Genomic DNA, 27,945 nt, shown 5'->3' with positions numbered 1-27,945 from the left:
TCCTAGAGCGGCCCTTCCTGGCTGCCTCCGTCCGCTCCGGAGCCTCCTCCTCGGCTGGAGGGGCGAGGCGAGCCTCCTCGCGGACGCGGCCAAGGCGACTCCGAGTCCGGCCGGGCTCCCCCGCAGCAGGGACCGCCCGGTGGGCAAAGCGCGCTCCCTGCCTGTCAGTGCCGGGGGTCTCTCTCTGGGGCCAGAAGCAGCCCCGCCGGCGGGCCCCCCGGCGCTCTGCTCGCTAGCTGCGAACCTGACGAATGGCTGTCTGCGGGCAGCCCAGAGCAGGAGAGGAAGCAGCCAAGGGAGCTCCGGCAAGCAGGAGCAGCGGCGCGCGCCCCGCTCCCTCGACACCCCGCCCCGCCGCGCGCTCGGGCCCCGCTCCGGGGTCTGGCCCGCGGCCTCCTCCGAGCAGCCCCCGCCTGGCTGGGGCAGGGAGGAGGGGGGGGGGCCCTTATTCTCTCCCCCACTCCTGGTCGCGCTGCAGGAGAAGCGGGGCCTGGCGCGGGCTTCCGTGGCGCAGGGGCTGCTGCCGCCGCCCGGCCTGCCCTTCGGGTGGCGTCCACGACCCGCTCGCCCGCCCGCCCGCAGCAGCAGCAGTAGCAGCGCCCGGGTTACCCGGTGCCAGACGGGGCCGGCGGCGCTCCTGGTGGCGGCGCCTGGGGGAGAGGGGAGCCGAGCTGCGGCTGCCCAGGGTCCCTCGCGGCGCGGATGTCCCTCGCTTCAGAGATGCAGTGTTGGTCCAGCATTTGTCCCTCGTTTATTCAATAGCCTGTCATTCAGTTACGTAGAGGTCCGTGAGACTCAGGCTCTTGATCACCCCTGTGCATACCCCTCCCAGCGCCCCAGCCAGCCGCCCCCCACCCCAAACTTGTGTCCCTCCTTCTGGCGATGAAATGTTGGCAACCCTGCGCCAAACTACTGCCCCCCCCCGCGCGCGCGTGCAACAGCCGCGCTAGAGGCCAACCCGAAGATGCTGCCAGGCAGGTCCAGATCCCAACCCCTGAAGCACACAGGGTGGCCCCGGGCAAGTGGTGCCCTCGACACAGACGGCCTGGCAGGGTTGCCCCGAGGACAAAAGTGACCTCCTTGGTTCCAGGCTTTGTGCACAGAGAGAGGTTCAGCCAGCACCACCGTGGGGCCTTCTGGCTTTATCTCGCTGCCTCGGAGGAGCATCCCTCGCTGAACCGATCCTGTTCTGCCCTCGACCAGGCTGTGTTTGATGCATCCACACACTGTGGGGCCCACCAGCACCCAGTGGGAGCTTTTCGGTTATGCAGAACCCTCCTTCAGGTTGGCTGTTTTGTTCAAGAAAGCAAGAGGGGAGGGGAAGGGCAGGCAGGTTATGCCTCTCCTTTGTCTGCAGACTTCTTTCAGCACGAAGCAGCATAGGCAAACCTGCATAGGAAGTTGCCAGTCAGAACACTGGTTCATGTTGCTAAGGATTGTCTGCACAGACTGGCAGCAGCTTCTCCAAGGCTGCAGGCAGGAGTCCTTTTCAGCCCTATCTGGAGATACTGCCACGATACTGGGGACTTGGGACCTTCTGTATGTAAGCAGGCAGGTGCTCTTCCCAGACCCATCCCATAAGGCAGGCCTGCTCAACCTAGGTGCCCCAGCTGGTTTTGGACTAAAGCTCCCATAATCCCCAGCCACAATGGCCAACAGCGAGGGATTATGGGATTTGTAGGCCAACATTTGCAAGAGGGCTGAATTAGAGCCCTGTCCTAAGGGGAATATCTTACAGTGCTCACATGTAGTCTCCCATTCAAATGCAAACCAGGATAGACCCTGCCTAGCAAAGGTGACAATTCATGCTTATTACCACAAGACCAGCTCTTATAAAAACAGCCCTGGCCTAATCCAGTCCGGTCCTAATTTAGTCCAGTATCGTGTGTTACACAGTGACCCACCAGATGCCTCTGGGGAGCCACAGGCAAGAGGTGGGGCATGCCCTCTCTCTTGCTGTTGCTCCCCTGCAACTGGCGTTTAGAGGCATCATGGCTCTGAGGCTGGAGATGGCCCACAGACACCAGACTAGTAGCCACTGATAGACCTGTCCATCATGAATTTGTCTCAGCCGTTTTAAAACCATCCAAGCTGGTGGCCATCACCACATCTCATGGCAAAGAATTCCACTAATTTTGTGCTGTGTGGAAAAAGTACTTCCTTTTGTTGGTCCAAAATCACCCATCCTTGTTTTATGGGATGATCCCTGGTTCTAGTGTTGTGTGAGAGGGAGAAAAATTTCTCTGTCCTCTCTGATGGATTGATTGATTGATTGATTGATTAAGTGCCGTCAAATCGGTGTTGACTCTTAGCAACCACATAGATAATCTTCAGGATGATCTGTCTTCAACTTGGCCTTTAAGGTCTCTCAGTGGTGCCTTCATTGCTATCATAATCGAGTCCATCCACCTTGCTGCTGGTCGTCCTCTTCTCTTTCCTTCAACTTTGCCCAGCAGAGGTGCTCTACCCCTAGACTTCTGGGCCAAACTCCAGGGCCTCCATACCCCCTGGGGGCCCCAAAATCCTCTTTCGTCTGTCCTGAGTGGTGTGGTTTGTGCCCTCAAGAACCTATGTGTTTAAAAAATGATGCTTAACTTGCAGCAGGGGAACCTCCAAAGGCCTTTAGGTCCAGGCTCCAAAATTATCTAAGTCCACCTATGTTTCACAGCATTATGGACTTCTCAAAGAAGCTGGGTCATTGCATAATGTGCCCAAAGTATGATAGTTTGAGCCTAGTCATTTGCCTTGAGTGAAAATTCTGGATTGATTTGTTCTATGATCCATTGGTTTGTTTTCCTGGCTGCCCATGGGATCCTCAAAAGTCTTCTCCAGCACCAAAGTTCAAAAGCATCAATGCTTTTTCTACCTTGCATCTTCAAAGTCCAGCTTTCGCATCCATAGAGTGTCATGGGGGAAATCATTGTCTGAACAATTCTAATCTTTGTAGGTGTAGACACATCACAACATCTAAATATCCTTTCCAAGGCCTTCATTGCAACCCTACCAAGTGCTAGTCTGCGGCGTATTTCTTGACTGTTGGATCCTTTACTGTTGGTGGTCGATCCTAAAAGGCAGAAGCTGTCTACCACTTAGCTGTCTTCATTGTCAATTCTGAGGCTGGTTGCTGTACCCGTAGTCATTCATTTAGTCTTCTTGACATTTAATTGTAGTCCCATTTTTCCACTGTGCTCCTTGACTTTCATTACTAGAGCTTGCAGATCATCTGTGATCTCGGCTATCAGAGTGGTGTCATCAGCGTAGCGCAAGTTATTAATGTTTCTTCCTCCAACTTTAAAACCACGCTCATCTTCTTCCAATCCAACTTCTCTCAGTATATGTTCAGCATATAAGTTGAATAAAGAAGGAGAAAGTATACAGCCTTGTCTTACTCCTTTGCCAATTGGGAACCAGCCTGTTTCACCATGTTCCGTCTGAACTGTGGCTTTCTGTCCTGTGTAGGGATGTGCATGGAACCGAACCGGTTCGAAAGACCAGTGATTCAGCCGATTCAAGGTGGGGAATCTCTTTAAGGATGGGGGAGGGTGCTCTTACCCCTCCCACCGTGATGTGCACATGAGTGAGCATGACATGCATGTGCACGAGAGCACATGCACAGCGGCAGATTCCGGTCACTTCCGTTCTGAGGAGGCACCGGTGGCAAGGAGGTACGCTGCTGCCCTGCCGGACCATTTTGAAAGGCAGCGCCAGTGGGGGAGATGTGGTGGGAGGAGTAAGAGCACCCTCCCGCATGCTTAAAGAGATCCCACCACCACTTTTTAACTGGCAGGCTCCAGTTCAGTGCACACCACTAGTCCTGTGTCTAGGTTTCTCATGAGAACAATGAGATGTTCTGGGATACCCATTTTCCTAAGGATATTCCACAACTTGACACGGTCGGTGCAATTGCAGGCTTTTCTGTAGTCAATAAAGCACATACTGACTTCTTTCTGGTATTCTTTGGCTTTCTCAATTGTCCAGCATGCATCAGCAATGATTTCTCTTGTTCTTCAGCCTTTTCTGAAACCAGCTTCAACATCCGGGATCTAATCTGCAGTGGATGATCCTGAGCATTATTTTGCTAGCATGTGAAATTAAGGATATTGTGTGATAGTTTGCGCAATCAGTTAAGTCTCCTTTCTTTGGTATAGGCAGGTGTGTAGCTATAATTGAGAGGATGGGTTCAAAGAACCTGGGGGCCCCCGCTCCTGAGGGCCCCCAGCTCCACCCCTCCCTGTTTTCTTCATTATCTCCCTCACTCGGAGGGGCCGCCAGGGAGAGGAGCGAACACGGGCCCTCTCTCCCCTCACCCCTGGATATCGGTATGTAGACTCTGTACTGCATCTGGTGATGTTCATGTGTATTGGCCGGCACCTATGGACATCATGGACATCACCAGTTGGAGTACACAGAAATCAAATTGATTACATTATTGGTGCAAGGAGGTGGGAGAGCTTAGTTATAACAGCAAAGATGTGGCTGGGGGATTCTTCAAACATTCGCTTTGCTTGTTTGAAGAATATATTACCACTCTCTCTGCTCCATGCATAATGTTATACATCAATATGATTTTATACATCATGTAATCGCCTCTTTTCCAAACTAAAGAGCCCCAGATGCTGTAGCCTTGCCTCATAAGGTGGGTGCTCCAGGCCCCTGATCATCTTGGTTGCCCTCTTGTGCAGTTCTACAATATCCTTTTTAGGATACGGTGACCAGAACTGAAAACAGTACTTCTAATGTGGCTGCACCATAGATTTGTATAAGGGCATTATAATATTAGCAGCTTTATTTTAAGTCCCCTTCCTAATGATCCCTAGCATGGAATTGGCCTTTTTCACAGCTGCCGCACATTGAGTCAACACTTTCAATGAGTTGTCCACCACGACCCCAAGATCCCTCTCCTGGTCAGTCACCGACAGCTCAGATCCCATCAGCAGATACTTGAAGTTGGGGTTTTTCGTCCCAATGTGCATCACTTTACACTTGCTCACAATGAAACGCATTTGCCATTTTGTTGCCCACTTCCGCAGTTTGGAGAGATTCTTTTGCAGCTCCTCACAATCTGTTTTGGATTTCACTTCCCTAAATAGTTTAGTGTCATCTGCAAATTTAGCCACTTCACTGCTTCCCTAATTTCTAGACTATTTATGAACAACTTAAAGAGCCCTGGTCCCAGTACAGATCTCTGGGGGACCCCACTTCTTACTTCCCTCCATTGTGAAAACTGTCCATTTATTCTTACTTAGTGTTTCCTGTCCTACAACCAGTTACTGATCCACACATGAACCTGTCCCCTTATCCGATGACTGCAAGGTTTACTCAAGAGCCTTTGGTGGGGAACTTTGTCAAAAGCTCAAGCTCAACCCCTGGACCTCCGGAGGAGCCCAAGCAGGGAGGAGCGGGCAAACCGCTGCCCGTGCAGGGCTGAGGAGATGACAAAGGGCATCTAGTTGAGCGAGGAGAACTGGTCTTGTGGTAGCAAGCATGACTTGTCCCATTAGCTGGGCAGGGTCTGCCCGGGATGCATCTGAATGGGAGACTTGATGTGTGAGCACTGCAAGAGATTCCCCTCAGGGGATGGAGCTGCTCTGGGAAGGATCCAGGCAGCAACCAGCCTTGCCTGCTGAACAAGAAAGGCATTGGAATCAGTCCCGATCCGCCTGGCACGACGCAGCCCAGAGAGCAGAGGGTCAGCCTCCCCCCCTGTCCAGGGCAGGCCCCCTCTCTGGGCTGGGCAGGGGAGGGCAGGGTGTCAACCCCCCCCACACACACACACAGAGGTCCCTCACCACCAGGCAGGCGTGACTGGCCTGCCTGACAAGCTCCATAGAAGGCTGGAGTTCAGCTCGCTCGCTCGCCCGCCCGGTGCCTCTTCTAGGGAATGGTGAGGCCCCGAGCTCTTCCTCACGCCCGGGAGGAGACAAGGCACAGGCAGAGGCATATCTAGGGGAAATAGCGCCTAGGGCAAGCACTGAAATTGTGCCCCCAGAACAAACATCTGACACCCATCTTTCAGATAACTTTACCATAATATCAGCTGAAAAATACAAGTCAAGCTCGTTAATCTTTTAATATTTTCAAAAACTATTTAGCAGTGGACGTAGCCAGACCAAAATATACTGGGAAACGACAAATTTCAGTATGCTGGGGTTCATGAAATACCCAAATACTATGTGGAGGTTTACTTGGAAAACTAAACAGAAGTGCCTGTCTAATTCTCTACTATGTATTGTAGCATCACTATTACATAAGTTTTAAAAATCAATGGAGAATTTGACTTTTCCCAAATACTCTGAAAATAATGAAAGGATATGCAGCATAAACTGTGTCACTGCTTGGAATATATTCTAGTATTTCAGAAAGACAGTTAAAATGAGAGAAAGAGAACAAGAAACTCCCAGTGGGCCTTAATACTAAGGATTTCACATTGATTCAAAGACAAACTCACCATTAATAGCCATATGATTAAGACATCACATTTAACTCACTTATCACAAGAAGCAAAGTAAGAGCAAATGAATACAATCCTAGCTCATAAGCTTCAGCTCAGTATTCACAAGCCCTGATTCTCCCTGGAAGCCGTGCCCACCCAGCGATCAGCTGATTGGCGGGGAGAAAAGGAACTCTTTGCAGGCAGCTTGTCTGCTGCTTAGATTGCTGGCCAGGAGGACAAGCACGAGAGAGGAGGGCGAACAGGGCAAGTGGCTGAGGGGGCTGAGCAGAGGGCAATGGGGAGTCATGTGAGGTGTCTCTGGGGGGCCCCCCAAGGCAGTGGGGCCCCCAGCCAACCACCTCCCCTTGCCTAATAGTAGTTACGCCCCTGACAATGGCCATTTTTTAAAATTAAAAAAAAAAAAAAATAACAAATGGCCACTGAAAACAAAATGGTCACCGTGCATGCTCAAATGGCCTCTGTGAGGCCTGGCATGGCCATTTGAGCATGCACAGTGGCCATTTTGTTTTTGGTGGCCATTTAAAAAAAAATTATTTAAAAAAATTAAAAATGGTGCCCCCTTCAAGTGACACCCGGGGCATGTGCCCTGCCTGCCCCACCCTAGACATGCCCCTGGGCACAGGGGGCATGCCTCGTGTGTGGCCCCCCCCCCCACAGCAGCAAACTCCAGAGACCAAGAGGTGCCCACGTGCAGCTAGTGCACCCCCCGACCAGACCCACCAGCCTACCTAGCTGAGTGGGGCAGGCAGGGCAGGGGTCCCTGAAGCCGAGCGGCCCTTTCCGAAGCCTGGCAGGGGCTGTGAGGAGGCTCTGGTGGCCTTGCCCCGGGGCAGTCGGCTGTCTGGAATCGGGAGACGGCCATTCCAGGGCGCCTGGGGGAGGCGGCAGGGAGGGGGAGAAGAAGGCAAGGCCTGCCGGGCCCACCCTCCTGCGGAGCGGACAGACAGACCCAGAGAAGGACAGGCCTTCAGCCCCGGGGCGGGGGCAGCTGGTGTGGGCCAAACCTCTCTGGACCTGCTTTGACTCGTTGCTCCCTCCCAGGCTGGCCGCTGGCACTGGGTCCGGCTCCGGCACTGACCCCACCCAAGAGTGGGCGCCGCTCTGTCCTGCAGCGCCCCGGACCAAGCCTCTTGACCAAGGCGGAGGAGCAGCCAGGCGTCCTCCTTGCTAGAGGCCGGGAGCAGCAGCAGTTCTAGCCGGAAAGCGGCGGACTGGAGGGGGCGGCAGCAACAGCCCAGCACTCGCTTCAAGCTAGCGATGCCGGCGGCGCCCAAGCCTGCCTGGAGACACCCGCCCCCCGCGGTCCTCTGCCCTGCCCAGTAGCCTCTGCCTCTTGTGGCCTCCCGGGCCCAGCTCAACCCCTGGAGCTCCGCAGGAGCCCGAGCAGGGAGGAGCGGGCAAACCGCTGCCCGTGCAGGGCTGAGGAGATGACAAAGGGCATCCAGTTGAGCGAGGAGAGCCGGTCTTGTGGCAGCAAGCCTGACTTGTCCCATTAGCTGGGCAGGGTCTGCCCGGGATGCATCTGAATGGGACACCAAATGTGAGCACTGGAGGAAATCCCCCTCAGGGGATGGAGCTGCTCTGGGAAGAGCAAAAGGTCCCAAGTTCCCTCCCTGGCGGCATCTCCAAGACAGGCCTGAGAGAGAGACTCCCGCCTGCAGCCTGGGAGAAGCCGCTGCCAGTCTGGGTAGACAGCCCCTACGAGCTGCAGAGGGCGCAAAGGTCCGACTCGGTAGAAGGCAGCTTCCTCTGTCCTTTGCTCCGTCCACCCGCCCAGCTTCAGGCGCGCCTGTCAGAGGAACGCCGGAGCCGGGCCGCTCTACGTGCCGCCGCTTCTGCGGTTGCGAGCCCAGCAGGCCGTGCGCTGTTCGGGCGGCGGCGGCGGCTGCTGCTGCTGCTGCCCCCTCTCGAAGGCGAGCACGTGGCGGTTGCTGGGTAGCCCCAGGCGCAGCAGCAGCAGCAGCAGCAGCAGCTCCGCCCAAGGTAGCTCCCCTCCTCCGCCCCGGTTGGCGCACAGCTCGGCTCCAGCTCCGCCTCTCCCGGCCGCAGCTGCTCACGGGCGCGCTTCGCTCTCGGCCGGCCTGGGTGGCTGCTATCGCCGCCGCCGCCGCCGCCGCCGCCGCCCGGCGTTGGACAGGCGGAGGATTCCTCGCCCGTGAGAGGCAGCCAAGGAGCGGAACGCGGGCGGCGAGCCAGGAGCGAGCCCAGCAGCAGCAAGCAGCAGCAGTTGAACTGCCCGCTCGTCTGGCTGCCTGCCGGGCAGGTTGGTGCCGGGACCCGGGAGCCGCGGCGGGCGGGGACTGTCCTCCTCGCTCCGGCTCGCCACGTGCCCGCACTTGGCGGAGCCGGCGGCCGTGTGGAGGCGCGGTGGGTGTGGGGTCTGGAGCCAGCGCGCGGGGCAGCGCGGCGAGAGACGCTTCCTCGGAGAGGAAAGCGGGGAGCCCTCGAGTGCGCTGCGAGCCGCGCCTGGGCTGAGGCTGGCGTCTTGCGCTTGGCGGCGAACCCCGTCCAGGTGGCGAAAGTCCTCCCTGGGATGCGGCGGGGCGGCCGGGGGAGGTGGTGTGTGCGGGGCGGGCCCCTGCTGCGCTGGCGTCCCGGAGAGGTCGCAGGGCTGGCGGCGCAGGAGCCCGACTCGGGGCTCACCTGGGGAGAGGCGGGCGGCGGCCCCTCCGGAGGTTGGCGGCGGCGGCGGCGGCGTGTCTCGGGTTGTGAACTGCTGCTGCCGCTCAGCGCGCAGGCCTGGAGCCGCATCCTGCCTGGGACGTGGCTGCTCCATCCCTGCCGGCGCCTCAGTGCCCGAGGCCTCGGAGGGGGCAGGCAGAAGCAGCGCCTGCTGGAAGGTGCCCGCCCGGGGTCTACAAGGAGCTGCCCCAAGGCAGCCTCCCTGCCTGCTGAGCAGTCAATGCCGGGGCACCTCTCCCCTGGGTGGGCTGCGCAGTGTGGGCAGAGGGCACCTCACCAGGAGCCCCTCCCAAGAGCCACCTGGCGCTTCCTAGGGGCAACAGCTGTGCCCCTTCCTCCAGCTCAGGGTGGCCTGGTGGACCACAGTCCAAATTCCTCGGACATCCAAGCCCTGCCTGCCTCCCTCCTCTTGGTTCCCACTGGCTGAGTGGGGCCAACCCACCTGTTTTGGCTGGCTCCCTTTCATGAGGGGGGAGATGTGTGTAGGAGGAGACCTAAGTTTGCCCATGGCTAGCCTCTTAGAATAATAGCATCTGGAGGGCTGGGTGGGCCCTCCTTGGAGAACCTCAGAGCAGAGACTCCTGTGTCAGCTGGCCGGCCAGGCTCTCTTTGCAGGGGAGGCCACCGCTGCTGCTGCTGACAGACTCTTCCCCTCCCTCCAGCCCATCTTTGTTGCCCTCATTTGCACCCTCCCAGTTTGTCAACATCCTCAAACTATGGGGCCCAGAGCTAAACCCCACCATGAGCATCTGAGGACTAACCAGAGCAGCAGAATAGACTAGAGTGGAGCACCCGTCGCTTCTCCTGGTGATGTGGATATTCTGCTTCCGCAGGGAGGCTTCCTTTCAGCAGCTGCTGCTGCTGTGGCCCCACATTGCAGGTTCATGCCCAGCTTTTCCATGGAGGCTCCTGGGACCCTTTTCCATGCCCCGCTGCCAGACCAGATCTCCTTCCGCCCTGCACTTGTGTACTTCTGATTTTTCTTCTTACCCAAATGCAGGACTAACATTTGGTTGAACCTCATTTTGTTGGTTTTGGCCCAGTACATGGACCTGTCCAGATGGAACGGAATCTTTGTTCTGTCTTCTATGGCGTTCCTCTGTTTCTCACGCTTCCATCCCTGAGGGCCTGAGGTGGCTGCCTCCCCTGCCCAACCCCGCCCAGGGCCACCTCTGAGCAGCTGCAGTCCCCGATGCTGACGCTCAGAGAAGAGAAAGCCATGAGCAGTGGGGCAGGGTCAGTGGGAGGTCTGGGGCCGAGAACTGGATTAGGAGATCAGGTGTGTTGTTAGCGTGAGTGAGGGCTCTTATGTGTGTTAGGGCAAATGTTCTGTGAATTCTTATTGAAGACATTCCCGTCAGAGGACTGAGTCCAGAGCGATGACCAATCAAGACCCTAAATACGGATATTGATGGGGAGTCCTCAAAGGATTTTGAGCCCTGAGCCACTTGGGCGAGCGGCAGCCTGAGTGGGGTGAGGGTTCTTGCAGCAGCAGCAGCAGCAGAGCCCGGCTCGCCCCCTCTAGCAAGGCGCCCGGATCCAGGCCCATGGTGGACTCTGTTGGCTAGCCCTGCCCCTTGGAAGTGCTGGGCCATGTGGCGGGTGGGGGCTGCCTGGCCTCCCCCTCCTGCCCCGCCTTTCAAAAGCCTCTGTCTGCTGCCCGTGTGGAGCCTTTCTCCGCTCTGCTGAGACCACCACGGAGAGCAGAAACTGGCTGCCACAGTGTGCAGGAAGGGAGCTGGGAGCCTTTCTCGTGGGTGGCCATTTCTCCCTTCCTTTCCGTTGCTGTTTGCAGGGTGCAGTTTCTCCACCCAGTCAGGAGGAGGAGGAGGAGGCACCTTCACCCTCCCCATCGCGGGTAGAAACTGGAGGCCTGTGCAGTGTTTGAGATGAGGGGGTGGGGGAGCTGCTGAGGCAGGCAAGCCAGAGGCTTGGTCCCTGAGTCGGCGGGGGGGGGGAGAGGAAATGGCTGGGTCCGTGTACAGAGACTTCATGGAGGTGGCCCCCTTCCCACCTGTCAGCCCAGGTGAGGGGACACCTGAAATGTGACTCGTTTGGTTGAGGAATTTAGCTTAGCAGTCAGGATTGGGAGAAGGACAGGCCTTAGAGGAAAGAGGAATAACTCAAACCCCCCCCCAATGAACAGCCTTCTGTGGAACTCATTGCCACAGCACATTTTAATGACCATAAATAGTTTCCCAAAAGGACTAGGTGAGCACTTGGGGGACAGTTAGAAGCAAACCCATCCTGGCCAAAGACTAGAAGCCTTTGGCCAAGCTCCTCAGGGGCATTTCCCTGGGTGATTCAAGAAAGATGAGAGTAATATGACTTTGGGCAATGCAGCATCATTAACTTATGGGATTCACTGCCACTGGATGTAGTGCTGACCACAAGCTTAGGTGGCTTATAACATAAGAGCAGCCCTGCTGGATCAGGCCCGGTCCATCTAGTGCAGCATCCTGTTCCCCACAGGGGCCCCTGGGAAGCCCCCAAGCAGAAGAGGAAGACACGTCCCCTCTGCCCCTGCACCTGGTATTCAGAGGCCTCCTGCCTCTGAACCTAGAGGCAGCCTGTAGCCATTGATACAGCTGTCCTCCATAAACTTGTCCAAGGCCCTCTTCAAGCCATCCAGGCTGGTGGCTTGCAGTGGATGAGGCAGACTCGGTCAGAAAGAGAACAGTAATGTGGAGCATCCCTGTTCAGAGGCAGTCTATCTCTGAATAGCTAACAACAGGAGAGGCTCTCTCCTTCAAGTCCAGCTTATAGGCTTCGCAGAAGCAGCTGACTGGTCACTGTGGGGAGCGGGGGGCTAAGTGAGATGGGTCCCCCCTCCCTCCACCCGGACTTCCCCTTGGCTCCTTACTAGGGGACCTGCTCTCTCAGCAGGGCCGGTTCCCAGCTGCCCCCTCCGTCGTGGCTTTCCGGGTCTGCAGTGTGTGGGGAGCAGCCGGGGTCCTCGGCCCACTGGGCCTTTGGGGCTCGCCGGCCTTCAGGCCCGCATCCTGGGACGCGCCATGGGCAGCCCACTGTCTCCCCTGCAGCAGCCTTTTCTCCTCGCTGACGTGGTCCATAGGGATGAGGTGCTGTCTGTGGGCTGCTTCGGGATCTGGGCACGGCTCCCGGAGCAGGAAGGAAATGGGCCCGCCAGGGACCCGGTGGTGGAGCAGCAGGATCCTCCATTCTTCTGCAGGCAGCCCCCCCACCCCCCGCTCTGCCAGCCTGGCCAGGCTGCTCCGCCAGTCGATCTGCTCTGCTTGCTCAGCGTTTGGAGACTTTGCTGGTTAGCATGGAGGAGAACTCGGGGAGGCTGTGCTGAGTCGGCCGGTCGCTTCCTGCCTGCAGCTGGCTGGGGAAGGGGCTGCCTGCCCCTCCGGCATGGAGGAGTTCTGCCTGCCTGCCTGCCTGCCTGCCTCTCTCTCTGCAGCAGGAAAAGGGGCCGGAGTCTCGGGCTCCAGGGTGGCCCTGGGAGGAGGCAGCAGGGGAGCTTCCTGGGGCGGGCGGGGGGGGGCGATAAGGAAGGGTGGGGTGGGTGGCTCTGCTTCCTCAGCAAGTGCCTCGCCAGGTGCACCAGAGCAAGCCTGCAGCGACAAGCAGCCAGGCTTCATTTGCTTGTCGCTTCTCTTGGCGCCTCTCGCGTGTAAACAGCTGCGGCTGGACAGAATTGGCGGGGCAGAGTGGTCTTTGGGGAAAGCCCCCCTCCCTGGGCATGGCTTGGGGAGGTGACACACAGAGACTCTCCGCAGGCCTGTGGACGAGGCCGGAGACTGCTCAGGATTGGGCCCCGGTGTGTGCTGCCCCTTCAGATAGAGCACCAGTGTCCTGCAGTGGGCATTATTTCTATCAGGGAATTTGACACTCAGGGTATGGTGTCACAGATGACACCCATTCATTCTCTTTCTCTCTCCCCCTCCCCCCCGCTCGAATCGGGATCCATGCAGGCTGTTGAGGTACCGAGCCAGTTTCCAGAGGTGGTCATGGGCTGGATGAGGGCAAACAAACTGAGGCGTAATCCAGGCACAGACGGAGGTGCTTTTGGTCAGTAGGACTGCTCATCTGGAAGTCGGACTCTTCCAAGCCTCTCTTGGATGGATGAGTGCCTCCCTTGAAAGTCGGAGTCTGGGGGTGCTGCCTAATTCAGCTCTGGCCCCGGATGCCCCGGTGACTGTTGCTGCCTGGGGTGTCCTTGCCCAGCTTAGACTGTTGTGCTTAGCTCTGCTGGAAAAAGACGATCTGGCCACCGCGACGGATCCCTTAATTGCACTGCCTTTGGATTGCGGATGCTTCCAGGGGCCCAGAAGGCTTCAGGCTGGAATCTGGCTGCAGCAGGTGGCTGGGAGCATGCAATTCCCTTGTGGGACCAACTTAACTGGGTCCCATTGGGTTTGTGGGCCCAGTTCACGGCTGGTTTGGGCCTTTTGTAGGCTGAAGGGCCTCCTGCTCCCTCCCGCCTCAGCCAGCCTCCCTATTGAGCTCCTCTGTGGGGGCTCTGCTCCAGGGTCCACCAGCACCTGAGCGGGGAGGGAGGAGGGGAGGGCGCTGGCTACTGCCCGGCCCCAGGCCGCCTGCCAGTGCCCTGTGATGTCAGGGGGGCGGCAGGGAGGGCTGGTGGGCTGTCGCTCTGTGCCCAACAGGCTGCGGTTCTCCAGCCAGCTCCTCCCTGGAAGACCAGCTCAGCCCCAGCCCCTGCCTCACCCTCACTGGCTTCTGAGGCTGGAGGTGGTGGCAGGTGTGTGCCCCCTGCAGCTTCTCGTCTTGGCAACAAGACCTGGGGGTGCATTCAGCCTGCCCCACGCAGGAAGTGCCCCCTCCCTCTCTCCCTCCCTCCTTCCCTGAGAGGGGCAGGCCAAAGCACGCCCTCTCCAGACTGGCCTACAGGACCGTGTGGGGCTGCCCTGGGAGGGCCTTGGGGACGTCTGCCGGGGGCAAAATGCCGCCACTGCTCGGCTGTTCTCTGGAACTGTTTCTTGGGAGCCCGTCATTTGCTGCCTCCCCGTTCACTTCTGGGGCCCAATTCAGGTGGCGAAAGCTTCCCTCTGAAGCCCAGCAGCCTCCCTGACCACCAGAGAAGTGGGGGTGGGGGGTCATGGGAGGCATGGGCCCCCTCTGGCAAGGCCCCATGGCACTATGCTCCCCCCCTGCACCCGCCCCACTCCTGGCAGGAGTGAAGCCTGTTGGTTCTGGCAGGGGAGCTGGGAGTGGGGCCAGCCAGGGCTGGGGGTGCAAGCAGCCGCCTCCGGGCTGGGCTGGGGGTGCTGCTGCCAGTCGGCAGAGGCCCCGATGGACCTTGCAGACCAGCCGGAGGTTGTGGGGCTGCCCCCCCCCATTGCCTTTCCTTGCCCTTTCCTGGCTCAGGTGTGCCCCTCCCTCCAGGGCCACTCTAAGGGGATCCAGCCAATGGTGCTGGTGTCCAGCCCCTGGAAGGAAACAGCCCAAATCCATCCTGGGACCAGGAGTGCTGTCTGGACGGGGGGGGGGGGCTGGCTGCCTCGCTCCAAGGGGAGCCCGGATGCCTGACTCCTGGGAGGGCTGCTGGGTGGTGCACACACCCATGACTTCTGCTGGGAGTGAGCCAGCATGGCTTCCGCAAAGGGAAATCTGGCCTCACCAACCTTTGGGACTTCTTTGAGAGTGTCAACGAGTGTGTGGATCAAGGTGATCCAGTTGACATAGTATACCTGGACTTCCAAAAAGCTTTTGACAAAGTTCTTTATCCAAGACTCCTGAGGAAACTTAGCAGTCATGGGATAAGGGGACAAGTACATGTGTGGCTTGCTAACTGGTTGAAAGACAGGAAACAGAGAGTAGGTATGAATGGAGAGTTTTCACAATGGAGAGAAGTAAGAAGTGGGGGTCCCCCAGGGATCTGTACTGGGACCGGTGCTTTTTAATTTATTAATCAATGATCTAGAAGCAGGAGTAAGCAGCGAGGTGGCCAAATTTGCAGATGATACCAAACTCTTCTGGGTAGTGAAATGGATTGTGAGGAGCTCCAAAAGGATCTCTCCAAACTGGGCGAGTGGGCAACAAAATGGCAAATGCGGTTCAATGTTAGCAAGTGTAAAGTGAGGCACATTGGGACGAAAAACCCCAGCTTCAAGTATATGCTGATGGGATCCGAGCTGTCAGTGACAGACCAGGAGAGGGATCTTGGGGTTGTGGTGGACAGCTCTTTGAAAGGGTCATGTGCGGCAGCTGTGAAAAAGGCCAATTCCATGCTAGGGATCATTAGGAAGGGGATTGAAAATAAAACGGCTAACATTATAATGCCCTTATAGAAAACTATGGTGCGACCACACTTGGAGTACTGTGTACAGTTCTGGTCACCACATCTTAAAAAGGACATTGTTGAACTGGAGAAGGTACAGAAGAGGGCAACCAAGGTGATCAGGGGCCTAGAGCACCTTTCTTAGGAGGCAAGACTACAACACCTGGGGCTTTTTAGTTTAGGAAAAAGACGACTGCGGGGAGACATGATAGAGGTCTATAAAATCATGCATTGGGTGGAGAAAGTGGAGAGAGAGAGATTCTTTTCCTTCTCACACAACACTGGAACCAGGGGTCACTCCATGAAATTGATTGCCAGGAGGTCTAGGACCAACAAACAGAAGTACTTTTTCACACAACACATAATCAACTTGTGGAACTCTCTGCCACAGGATGTGGTGACAGCCAACAACCTGGATGGCTTTAAGAGGGGTTTGGATGACTTCATAGAGGAGAGGTCTATCATCGCCTACTAGTTGGAGGGCTACAGGCCACCTCCAGCCTCAAAGGCAGGGTGCCTCTGAGTACCAGTTGCAGGGGAGTAACAGCAGGAGAGAGGGCATGCCCTCAACTCCTGTCTGTGGCTTCCAGCGGCATCTGGTGGGCCACTGTGCGAAACAGGATGCTGGACTAGATGGGAATTCTTGGGCCTGATCCAGCAGGGCTGTTCTTATGGCCCCGCCTGTCAACCCTCTTTTCCAAGTGGCTGATGTTGCCAGCTGACTGAGCAGAAGACTCCCTGCCAAAAGCCGTAAGGGGGGGCACTGGGGGGGGTCCTTGAACTGAGCAGTGGGGCCCAGCTGCTGGTGCACCTCTTGAGGCCATGATGGGCCCAGAAAGGGAAGAGGGTCCTGCTATCCTGCCCTGGGGAGGGGTTCTGTGGGCCGCCCCCCATGTCCAAAGTGGGTCCCTTTGTGTTGAGGGATCTGGGCTCCTCCCAAGCCCTCCTTCCACTGGGAGGGAGGTTGAGTTTGGAGACCAGGTGCTCGTCAGCCAGAGGGCGGGCCTCTTTGGTGGTGGCCCCAGCTGTGGCATTCCCTCCCAGGGGAACTTCTGGAAGGAGGCTGCAGCCTTTCCTGCTCCCTCAGGCCTAGGCACATCCCTCCTCTGATGCAGGTGGCCACCTTGAGGCCCCGGGGTGGGGTGGGGGTCGGATCCGGACCTTGCCGGATTGTAGCCCTGCTTCTTTTCGGGTGGGAGCTGCAGGGGGTCCCCGGGCGGCCTGGAGTGATGCCGCTCCCCTCTCCTCTGCAGGTCTGACCGCGGCGAGGGCCATGGGCTGGTGTGGGGCCTGCCCTCACCCCCCCAGCCCCACCAGTGACTGACCGACGACCGGAAGGAGCCTCACTGGGGGAGAGATGGGCTGCCCTTGGCCCGTGACGGCCGCCTCCTGGCCCCGAGAGAGCCCCGTGCCGGCCCCGGATGGCTGCTCCGGCCACTAGGGAGAGGGTCGCTGGCTGGCCATGGGGGTGGGCCGTGGCCTGGGCTCCTCCAGCAGGGAGACTGGCGGCTGCCCCTGTGGCTGGGCCCCGGGAGGCGGGCTGTGACCCGGGAGCGGGCCCGGGGGCGCCATGGTCAGCAGGGAGGTGGGCCCCAGCCTGGCCCCAGGGGCAGCGGGCAGCCCGGAGAAGGCCGCCACGGTCCGCTCGGTGCTGCTGAAGCATGAGGCGCTGCGTGCTGAGGGCCACCTTCTGCGCCGCCAGCGGCCCCAGCAGGTGCGCTTCAAGGACCTGGTGGAGATCAGGGCCCGGGAGGAGCCCCGCCCCGCCCGCCCCCCAGGCGCCTCCCCCGAGTGGGGCGCAGACTCTGTCCGGCGCAGCTGGCCCCAGGCCCAGGCCTGCCGGCTGCCCCTGCCTGCCTGCCCCCCGGGGGGTGCCAGCACGGCCATCCAGACCTCCCCCAGCCTCCAGAGGCCCCTCCGCAGCAAGAGCGCCTGCGACCTTGCCCGGGAGGGGGCCCTGCCTGGGGCTCTGCCCCCCTGGGGCCCCACCCGCCCCCCTGAGCAGGGCCCCCGGGCCCCTGCCTCCGCCCCACCCCAGCGGAGCCCCCGCCCCCCTGCTGCTCGGTGCCCCCTGGCCCGGCAGCACAAGCACTGTGCGCCCCCCAGCAGCGGCCGCAGCCCAGGTGCCCTCCGGCGGGGCCCACCACCTTGGCCCGTGCCAGTCGCCAGCCGGGCTTTGCCAGCCCCTGCCTCTGTGCCAGGACAGCCGCCCAGCGCCTTTCCAGGAGGGCCCCTTGCTCAGGGCCCCTGCCAGGAAGCCCCCACTCCTGCCTCCCTGCTCTGGAGCACCACCCACCCCTCCCCAGCTCTTTGGCCCCACGCCCCACCCAGGAAGCCAGCAGCCTCCCCAGTGGCCTCCCAGGAGGGCCTCCGCGCCACGGTGGGGAGCAGCCAGCCCCTCCCCCCCAAGGCCCCGGGCTGCAGCCTGCCCCTCCCCGGGGCCTGCCTCCCCCCCAGGCAAGCGGAGACCTTGCGCCATGCCCAGGAGCTCCTGCAGCCGGCAGCCGGCGCCCCTCCGGGCCCCCCTCCCCGGGGCCCCGGGGCCCTCCACTCCCAGCTGCAGTCCCTGGAGGAGGTGCTCGAGACCAGCCAGCAGACCATCCACGTGCTTCTCGATGTGATCCAGGACCTGGAGAAGGAGGAGGCCCAGCGGGGTGGGTGAGTGCCTGAGGCCGTGGGGCAGGGCGAGGGCAGGGCCCTTCTCTGGCTGGCCCCTCGGAGGCCCTCCCGCGGACTGGCCGGGGAGCCGGCAGGGGAGGCCGTGGGGTGCTCCCAGGCCCGGAGGGGGCTTGACGTCCAGCGGGTGAGTGGTGGCCTCATGAGCGTTGCTCCTTGGGAGGGGAAAGGCCCGTGGGGTGTGACTTGGAATCTGGCTCCTGGTTTAATAAATCCAGCACCCTGTCCAGATGCAGAGAAGGCGGGGGGGGGGGGGGGGCCTGCTGTGCTGCTCTTGCTTTGGCCCACAGGCAGATGGGGGTGCTTCCCTGGGGCAGGACTGTCGTCCAATTGGAAGGCGTGGGGCACCTGACGGGCCACCCTTGCCACTCCTTGCTGGTGGCAGCAACCTGGGCATTGGGCAGGGGAAGGAGGAACCTGCTACTCCTTGAGGTCTGGGCCCTTGGGGCCTCGGCTTGTTTGGCATGCCCCGGGTCAGGCCTGGCTGGCCGGCTGCAGCCCATTTGCCCTGCCCACTGAAGGAGGCCCCTGGAGTTCTGGCCCCTGCCCCTCCACCGTTGCCACCACAGTTGGCTCCACCACCGGCCCAAACGGTGGCCCTGCTAGCCAGCAAGAGGCAGGGCTGCCGGCCAGAGTGTGGGGGTGGCAGCGGCAGCGGCGGCTTACATGGCGCTTCCTCCCTTGCAGATGGCAGTCGTATTGGACAGGGCAGGACGTTGTCAACTGTGGGGCGTGCCGAGATTGTGCCTGCATCATCTACAGGTAGGAGCCAGCTGGGGTCAGAAGGGGCTCCCTGCAATATCCTGCCGCCTTGATGGCAACCTGGGGAAGGGAGTCCTGCCCACTCCGTCGGCCAAATCTCCCCTCCCCGGCCTTTCTGGGGTCACCATGGCTCCCACCCCACCCGGTGCCTGCTCCCTGCTGCCGGCCAGTGTCAAGCTCCAGTTTAAGGTGCTGGTGCTCTTGGCTGCCTTCCCCCCTTCCCCCGCCCCCAAGGTCAGATATCCAGTCCGGGGGTCACTGGAGCCCCTCACCAGCCCTCCGAGTGGGCTCTTCTTCCAAAGGTGCTGGCAGCCATCTCCTTCCTGGGGGTCTGCCTGAGGCCCAGGGCCGCCTCCGTGAACTGTCTGGCACAAACTCCAGCCTGGCCCGCTGGGATGGTTTGCCCCAACTGCATTGGCCCTTCTGGCGCCTGGCGCTAGGGAGCAGAGACCCTTCAGGAGCTTCTGGCGGTCTTCTTCCTTCTCTTCCCACCCGGCGTAATTGGGGCTCATCAGCCAATGAAAGGGAGAGCGCTTCCCGGGGGGAAAGGGTTGACCTGAGCAAGGGGAGCCTGAGAAGGAGCAGAGCCAGGCAAGGAGGCCAAGAAGCCTTAAGGGAAGGAGCGGAACCCGGGGGGGGGGGCGGCAGCGGGGGGGGGCGCGTTCCCTAGGAGTGTCCCTTTGCCAAGGCTAGAAGCCTTCTGGCCCAAAGGGGACCGCTGGAGTGCTTGATGCGAGAGGAGGACGTGGTTAGAGTGAGCAGAGGGGAAACCTGGCGGGATGGAGGGAGCCAGTCGGACCTGGAGACCAGCTCTCTAGGGGAGGCAGGGGAGGGCGCCCTGAGGGGGACGGAGCTGGACTCTTGAAATAGTAATATCTACTAGCTGGCCTGGCACAGAGCATCTGCGCCCCTAGTTCTCCCTGTCTCCCCCCCTCCCTTCAGCCCCGGTTGATTCTCTCCTGACAGACCGCCTGCCCACAGCTTCCTCTCCCTCTCCCCCTCCCCTCTCACGAAACCATGCAAGAGCTGCCACACATGGGATTAGCGACGGGTAGGCCTTATTTATTTATTTATTTATTTATTTATTTATTTATTTATTTATTATTTGTTTGATTTCTAGTCCACCCTTACAGAATAGCTCCGGGTGGTTCACAAATACCAAAACAGTTAAAATCAATCAATGATCAAAAACAAAGATTTCAAAATACAATAAAGCAGCTAAAAAAATTAAAAACAATTCAAAACCTTATGAAAAAAACCCAATACATTAAGAACCCTTTAAAACAATTTGAAAACCCTGGAAGGCCAGGCCGAACAGGTAGGTCTTTAGGGCTCTCCTAAATGCCAATAAAGAATTCAAATTACGGATTTCTGCAGGGAGTGCATTCCACAGTCTAGGAGCAGCTACAGAAAAGGCCTGCCTCTGAGTCGCCACCAGACGAGCCGGTGGCAACTGGAGACGGACCTCCTCAGATGCTCTTAGCGTGCGGTGGGGATCAGACCAAAGAAGGTGCTCTCTAAGGTAACCTGGGCCAAAGCCATTCAGGGCTTTAAAGGTAATAACCAGCACTTTGTATTTTGCCCAGAAACAGATCAGCAGCCAGTGCAGCTGTTTCAGAACAGGCATAATACGGTCTCTCCGAGTTGCTCCGGAGACCAGCCCGGCTGCAGCATTTGGAATTAACTGAAATTTCCAAACTACATACAAAGGCAGCCCCACGTAGAGCCCATTGCAGTAGTCAAGCCTGGAGGTTACCAGCTGGTGCACCACTGTTCTGAGGTCATCCTCCTCAAGGAATGGACACAGCTGTTGAAGCAGCTGAAGCTAACAGAAAGCACTCCTGGCCATGGCCTCCACCTGAGATGCCAGGATGAGGCCTGCGTCCAGTAGTACTCCCAAGCTGCGTACCTGCGCCTTCCAGGGGAGTGTGACCCCATCCAGCTCAGGGAGATCTAGCTCACCCCTCAGATTCTGAGCCCCTACAATGAGCACCTCCGCCTTAGAGAAAGATAGATAAGATTCTTATCCTCTACGATCAAGAACATCTTCCGATGAATAACAGTTACATTCCAACTGACCTTAACCAACACAGGCTCCTCCTCCCTATCTGCATATGGAATCCCCACTGCCCAATCACCATGGTGCTTCTGCTCTCACAGGCTCCTCCAGCCTATCTGCATATGGAATCTCCACTGCCCAATGGCCATGGTGCTTCTGCTCGCGAACGCTCGCGAGATCTGCCATGCAAGGGATTAGCCACAGGTACGCCTTAGAGAATTATATATATAGATAATAGAAATTTGTAAACAGGGCTGATTCCTCCACAGGCTCACTGTGGGTGGAGAAACCAGGCACCAAAGTAAGTTCAGTACTGCCCCCCCCCCAACCAAAATGCTGAAGGTGATTTTGAGGTGGAGAATGAAATTGGAGAGGCATCCAAGAGAGGAAAAGTTATAGCAAAGGCTGACTTCAATTACCCTTACATAGACTGGGCGAATACCTGATCCAGTTGTGACAAGGACGGAGGCAAAATTTCTAGATATCCTAAACAACTGTGCCCCAGAACAGACAGCAAGTCCAGGAACTGACCAGAGGCGGGGTGGCCTTGGACTTAATCCTACATGGTGCTCAGGATCTGCTAGGAGAAGCAAGCGCCACTGAACTGACAGGAAACAGGGACCACCATGCGGTTGGATTCAGCATACCTGCGACTGGCACACTGCTGAGAGAGCCCCATGCAGTCAGGTTGGGTTTCAAAGAGTGGGGGGTCTGTGTGGGTTGATAAAAAGGAAGCTGAATAGGATAATCCAGAGGGTCAGGTCTCTCCAGAGTGCTTGGAGGCTGCTCAAAGCCACAATAATGGAAGCTCAACTAGAATCAGATACCATCAAGTGCAAGAGGATACCAGCATGGTTAGCTAGCCAGGCCTAGGAAGCTATCAAAAGCAAGAAAGCTTCCTTCAGAAAACGGAAGTCTAGTCCAAATGAAAAGAACACACAGGAACTCAAACACTTGCAAAAGAAATGCAAGCCGACAATAAAAGAGAGAGAGAGAGAGAGAGAGAGAGAGAGAGAGAGAGAAGCCTTTTGGGAGCACATGGCTAAAAACCTGAAGATAAACAATAAAAAGTCATTTAAGTCATTAGTTAGCAGCAAGGAACTGGTCTTGGGAATAAGGGAGGAGAGCTGGTCTTGTGGTAGCAAGCAAGAATTGTCCCCTTTGCTAAGCAAGGTCCTCCTCCCTGCTTTGCATTTGAATGGGAGGGAGACTACATGTGTGAGCCCTGCAAGGTATTCCCCTTAGGGGACTGGGCCGCTCTAGAAGGACAAGTGCCTGCTCCAGGAGAGGCATCTCCAAGAGAGGGCTGGGAGATACTTCTGCCTGCAAGCTTGGAGAAGCTGCAGCCACTCTGTGTAGACAATACTGAGCTAGATGGACCAAGGGTCTGACTCAATAGAAGGCAGCTTCCTACATTCTTATGGTCATCAGAAAGGCAGTTGGACCACTGGATGATAAAGGAGTAAAGGATGTGCTAAAGGAGGATAAGGCGATTGCAGAGAAGCTGAATGAATTGCTGTATTTGCATCTGTCTTCACTACTGAAGATATAAGGCAGATACCTATGCCTGAAATGGCCTTTTTGGGAAGGGAATCTAAAGAACTAAGAAGAGGTCACAAGAGGTGAAGTTCTGGATCCTATTGACAAACTAAAAATTACCAGGTCCAGATAGTATCCATGCAAGAGTTCTCAACTCAAATGTGAAACTGCAAATCTTTTAACAAAAATGTGCAATGTGTCCCTAGCATTGGCCTGCGTAAGTCTGCTCAAGGGCTCAAGTCAAACAATCTCCCGCCCGCAACCCGCTTCTACCTGGTATTGTTTGACATATTTGAAAATGGCGCCTTGCACACTCTCTTTCGCCCCCCTTCTTCCTGTTGAGGGTGACCAGACCCCCTTCCTCCAGCTGTCCTCAGTTAGGAGGCCGCACCTCCAGATGGTGGTTTGCTCGACGGCTGTTTCTCGGGACCTTGTTCAGCCGGAGACCAGCCCTGGCTGTGTTGGAGCAGCTTCTTCCTCCCTGTGTGTGGCTGACGTGGCACTCGACTGGGTGCCGCAGAGGGAATGCACCCCAGTGCTGCTGGGGGGCTTGGAAAGGGCAGGCCCAGGAGCCCAAAGGACTTGTAGGGGGATGCAGGCTGCTCCTGGACGTGGGCACCCTTGGGAGGAGAGGGCTCTGGCGCGTGGGAGGGTGCTGCGTTTGGACTGGCTTTGGGGGCCCTGGAAGGTGCCGCGGGTGGCAGAAGCCCCCTGGCGGGATCCCTGGCAGCAGCTCCAGGTAGGGCTGGGAGAGACTCCGGCCTGAGACTGCGGAGAGCTGCTGCCAGTCAGAGCAGGCAGTGCTGAGCGAGATGGGCTGCTGGCTCTGTGCAGAGAAGGCGGCTTCCTGTGGATCCAGGGCAGCTCCTGCCCTGATCCAGTTCAAGGACCTTGCTGGGGACGCTGAGGCCCAGGCAAGCTAATGGGAAGTGAAGGCTGCCTGCACGGAGTGACAGCCCAGCACAAGCTGTCGCCTCCTGCCGCAGCCGGTTAGCCGGCACAACGTCCCTGCGGGGGCAGGTGCCCCTCCCCCGCCTCAGCAGCACTTGGGGAGTGGCCTGCTTCTGTGGCCAGAGCCCTGGTGGGGGGGGTTGCGGGGGGGGGCTTCCCTTCAGGCGAGAGGAAGGACAGCAGGAGCTGGCTGCTGGGGAGAACAGGGCTGGAGGCCCCCAGTCGACCGACCGCCCTTGCGGAAGGATGCAGGGAGAAGCGGTCAGGGCCACAGCATGGACGGCTGTGGGGTGCGGGGCCTCGAGAGGCGGCTGGGAGAAAGCAGGGAGCAGGCAGACCCCTGGCTGCCAAGTAGAGCCTCCCTGTCCAGAGGCAGTATTGGCCACTTGAGACCTGTTGTGGCGGGGGGGGAGCTCCCCTGCTGAGTCCAATAACCCTGAGCTCTCTGGGGGGCACAGCTGCCAGCCCTCCCAGTGGAGAAGCAGCACGGCAGGGACCAGCAGGCAGCTGAGCAGGGTCTTCTGGGCTTGGGCGTCACTCCTCTTGAAGCCTGCAAGCGGGCGGTTGGGGCGGGGGGGCCCCAAGGGAAGCCGGGGGCCGGCGGTGAAGGCTGGGGCCACGGGCACTGCTTGCTGCTGGGCCTCGGGGGGGGGGGGGAGACGGCAGGGCTCTCTGGCTCGGGCAGTGCCCCTTCCAGCCCCCCTGGAGCTGGCACTCCTCCCCAGGGGCGGGCTCCCCAGGCGGCCGGCTCTGCAGGGAGACAGCCCCGCTTCCCGGGGGCAAGGGATGCCCCCCCGCCACCAGCTGCTGAGCAGAAGCTTTTCCTCTTGGTTCCCACCCCCTCCCTTTGGGCTGACCTTCTCACGCTTGTCACGGGGCTGTCCTTATTTTGCCCCCCCTTCCCTTGCCCGCACACGTGCACACGCACCGTCCCAGCTGCCAGTGGCTGGCTATGCAATGCAGTGCTGTGCATCCTGCTCCCCCCCGCCCCCCGCCGGCTGCCTCTGCCTGGCTCACAGGAGGCCTTGGCGCTAATGGGGACTGACGGGTCTGTGTCTGCCTGCTGCGGGGGGGCGGGGGGGGAGGCCGACGCCTGCCATGGTGGCGCTCCCCCCCCCAGCCTGAGGGCTGAGTGGCCTTAGCTGCCCTAGAACTCCCTCCGCCCTCTGGCTTGGAGGGCAGAGGGAGGGGGGCTAGGGGCAGGCTGCAGAGGGGCCCTCCCCAGGAGCACAGCGCCTGCCTGCCTGCCTGCCTGCCTGGGCCAGCCAGCCTGGCGTGCCCCCGCTTGGGAGGGATTCTGCCCTCTCCTCCGCCTGCAGGCTGCCCTGGCGGTGGCTGCAGGTGGAGAAGAAGAAGAGGGGACCCTCCTCCTCCTCTCCCGCCCCGAGTGCCTTCTCAAGGGAGGGGGGCTCCTTCCCTTGGACTCCAGAGAAGGCCAGCCTGCTCTGCCTCTGGGGGCTGCCAGCACCAGGCCTGCTGCCTCCCCTTTTCTGGACGTAGCTGCCGGGGGCGGGGGGGGGGAGAACCACGCGGGAAAGTGGTGGGGGCCGGTGGAGTGGAGGGACTGACATGGGTGGTGTGAATCTCGGGGTCACGCCATGAAATGGAAGGTCGGGAAGTGTAGCACCGGCAAAAGGGAGGACTCTTTCACACAATTAATCTCTGGAATTCTCTGCCACTGGATGTGGTGATGGCCACCCGCTCGGATGGCTTTAAAGGGGGCTTAGACGAATTCATGGAGGGCAGGTCTATCAATGGCTACTAGTCTGGTGGCTGTGGGCCACCTCCAGCCTCAGAGGCACAATGTCTTTCAATACCAGTGGCAGGGGAGCAGCAGCAGGAGGGAGGGCATGCACAGACCTCTTGCTTGTGGGCTCCCCAGAGGCATCTGGTGGACCACTGTGGGAAACAGCAGGCTGGACTAGAGAGGCCTCCTTGGACCTGATCCTGCAGGGCTGTTTGCATTTTATGGCCTCACTATTTCAATGGGATTTATGGTGGGGGGGCGGCGGGGGGGAGGTCACTCCCTGGCAGCTGCTTGGGACTTCTTTTCCCTTTGCAGTGTGTGTGTGTGGGGGGGGAGTTCAGCCACTGGCCCTCACCCAGCAGGGGCTGTGGGAGTCTGCTGGGCCCAGGGCAGCCCTCCCCGCCGTTAGCCTTCCATGGGCAGCCAGGACCCAGCTCCGGCTTTGGGGGCCTGCCCTCCCCTCTTGCCTGTGGGCTTCCGGGAGGCATCTGGTGGGCCTCCCTGGAAAACAGGGGGCTGGACTAGATGGGCCTCCTTGGGCCTGAGCCAGCAGTATGTCCAGCTGTAACCTGAGTGCCTCCAGGGAGAGGGAGGGGCTCCGCCCAGCAGCTCACCTGCCTCCTTCTGAGGGGGCCCGATCAAGAGGGTGTCCCAGACCCTAACCCGAGCAAGGAGGCGCCCGAGGGACTGCTTGTGCTTCCGGGGAGGTCACGGGGCAGAGGGGCCCCTGCAAGCCAAGCCGGCTGCCCTGTTCAGCGCCAGGCGCTTGGGCCATCCAGCTGTGCAAGTGGCACAGGGAGCCAGCGGCTGGGGGGGGGTCCCTGTGTGCAGCACTTGAGACCCACTGCTGATCAAGGGCTCTCCAGGACTGCAGCCGCCAGGGGCTGGAGGACTGGGGCCTTCTCAGGGCCGCAGCGCCCCTTCCTGCTGGCTAGCTTGCCCGCCGCCCGCACGGGGCTTTCTGGTTGTGGGAGCCTCAGGAAGGGCCCTGGGCTCAGTGCTGTGGCTGCCCAGGGGAGGGGCCGAGCCTCCACCTCAGGGCAGTTGCCTCCCAGGGCCTGGGGCTCGGCCTGGCTGCTCGGGGAGCCCGTGGCCCCCAGCCAGGCACTGGGGCCCGCAGGTGGTGCTGCTCAGCCTCTGGCCCAGAGGAGCCCTTCTCCCCTGGGAGCTCCACAGGCACCGTGGGTGGGCCCCAGGGCAGTTCCATGGGGCACGGGGGGGGCAGGGTCAAGGGGTGACGCCGTAGCCTGCCTGGGGCTCGAGCCTCAGGCCTTCCCTCCCGGGGATCGTGGGGGTCTTCTTGGGATCTTCTGGGGGGAAGCTTCCCCGACACCCTCTGACTTGCTCCCCGTTTCCCCACAGCGTAGAGCACGACTTCCGGCAGCAGGAGGGGCGTTTCCAGCCGGTGCTGAGCACCATCGAGCCTGAACCAGCCAGCCAGAGCGCCCCCACCGCGGTGCCGACCGCCCCCCCAAGCCCCCAGGAGCCGCCCCCGCTTCCAAAGCTGCCTGCAAAAGCGGAGCCCAGAAAGGCCCGGCGGAGGTGCTTCTGGTTCCTCTGAGGGGGGCCCCTGCGCTCCCTCGCCCCCAGAACCCCGGAGAGGAGGGCAGTCGCCGCCTTCTCACCTGCAGCAGCCCCCATGGAAGGCGGAGGGAGGGAGGGAGGGGGGCACGCCGCGCTGTATCGGAGGAGCTCTCAATAAACCCCTGTGAGTGGCGGTTTCCCTTCGGCGTCTTTTGCAGGGGGCCTGAGGGGGGGGAGGGGGGCTGGCTCTTCAGGGCGCCTTGGAAGCAGACCCCGCAGTGAGGGCAGGGCAGCTCTTCCCCGAGGCAGCGAAAGCCTTCCCGGCGCCCTAAAAGCGCAGAACTGCCGCCGGGCCAGTTGTGGCTTCCTTTCGTGGGTTGCTGCCTCCTGCCAAGGAAGCCGCCGCCGCCGCCGCCTGGCCCCGCCGCCGGCCTTCTCCCCCCACCCCATGGGGAATCGGCACACTTGCTAGTCCCCCCCACCCCCTTCTCTCAGTCCTATCCCGGGGAAGCGGCCAGCCTCGAACACTCCGCGGCGGTGCAGGAAGCATCCTCCTCCTGGGTCGGGCTCCAACGCAGACTCCGTTCTCAATAGCCAGGCAGGATTTGACTCCTCCCCCCGCGCCCCGTTTTCTTCTCCCCTTCCATCGGGGGGCGTTTGCTGGCAATGCGGGTGCTCCCCGGGATCCTGCCCAAGGAAGGGGTCGGGTGCCACCCGCTTGCGGGAGAGGGCAGGGCAGGCCTCTGGAGCCAAGCGGCGTCGCCTGCCGCAGCGGAGGAGAGCCGGGCAGCAGGCAGGCAGGCGCCAGACCTGGTTTGCCGGCCGGGCTCGGGCGGGAGGGGGGCGGTTGGAGAGCGATCCGGGGCTGGGAGAGGAGTTCCTCCGGCGGGAGGCGCGCCTTTTCCTCGCCGGGGCCGGGGCCGGGGCGGGGCAGCCCGGGCTAGTGACCCCAGGCGGAGCCCCTCCAGGTCCCCCAGCAAGGCTCCCTTCGGCCTCAGACTGCTGCCTCCCCAGTGGGCACCAGCGGCCCGGGACCGGACCTGGGACCTTCTGTGTGCAAAGCGGGCGCTCCGCCCCGGACCTGTGGCGCCCCCGGGGGGGTCTTGAGGCATTCAGCGGACTTCAGGCTCTCCCTGCATCTTCCAGGGCCTCTGGGCCTCCTTGGGAAGCGAGAAATGCTCGTGGTGGCCCCCCCAGTACATTTGGGCTGTTCTCAAACCCTGAAAGCCTCCCCTTAACTCGGACCACTCACAAAACCTTAGTCGCAGGGAGGGAGGCAGGGAGGG

The 27,945-nt window shown here is 59.8% G+C and overlaps 1 protein-coding gene across 6 annotated transcripts; it reads left to right on the top strand.

Moving 5' to 3' along the window:
* Positions 1 to 14: 14 nt before the first annotated feature.
* LOC128328168 (basic proline-rich protein-like) lies at positions 15 to 26,780 on the top strand. 6 transcript variants are annotated; one of them, XM_053257879.1, is made up of 5 exons: positions 15 to 139; positions 16,655 to 18,055; positions 18,765 to 18,839; positions 21,000 to 21,102; positions 26,498 to 26,780. In XM_053257879.1, exons 2-5 carry the CDS (start codon positions 16,972 to 16,974, stop codon positions 26,694 to 26,696), a joined length of 1,461 nt encoding a protein of 486 aa, XP_053113854.1. In that variant the 5' UTR covers positions 15 to 139; positions 16,655 to 16,971; the 3' UTR covers positions 26,697 to 26,780. The 6 variants fall into 6 exon arrangements, with proteins under 6 accessions (XP_053113854.1, XP_053113853.1, XP_053113857.1 ...); XM_053257878.1 differs by lacking the exon at positions 15 to 139 and adding an exon at positions 8,475 to 8,717; XM_053257882.1 differs by lacking the exon at positions 15 to 139 and adding an exon at positions 8,475 to 8,717 and having other exon boundaries at positions 16,655 to 18,059; positions 26,498 to 26,582.
* The last annotated feature ends 1,165 nt before the right edge of the window (positions 26,781 to 27,945 follow it).

Source organism: Hemicordylus capensis, chromosome 5, assembly GCF_027244095.1.
Source record: "Hemicordylus capensis ecotype Gifberg chromosome 5, rHemCap1.1.pri, whole genome shotgun sequence".
Classification (NCBI taxonomy): domain Eukaryota; kingdom Metazoa; phylum Chordata; class Lepidosauria; order Squamata; family Cordylidae; genus Hemicordylus; species Hemicordylus capensis.
This window is presented reverse-complemented; position numbering and strand designations above follow the sequence as displayed.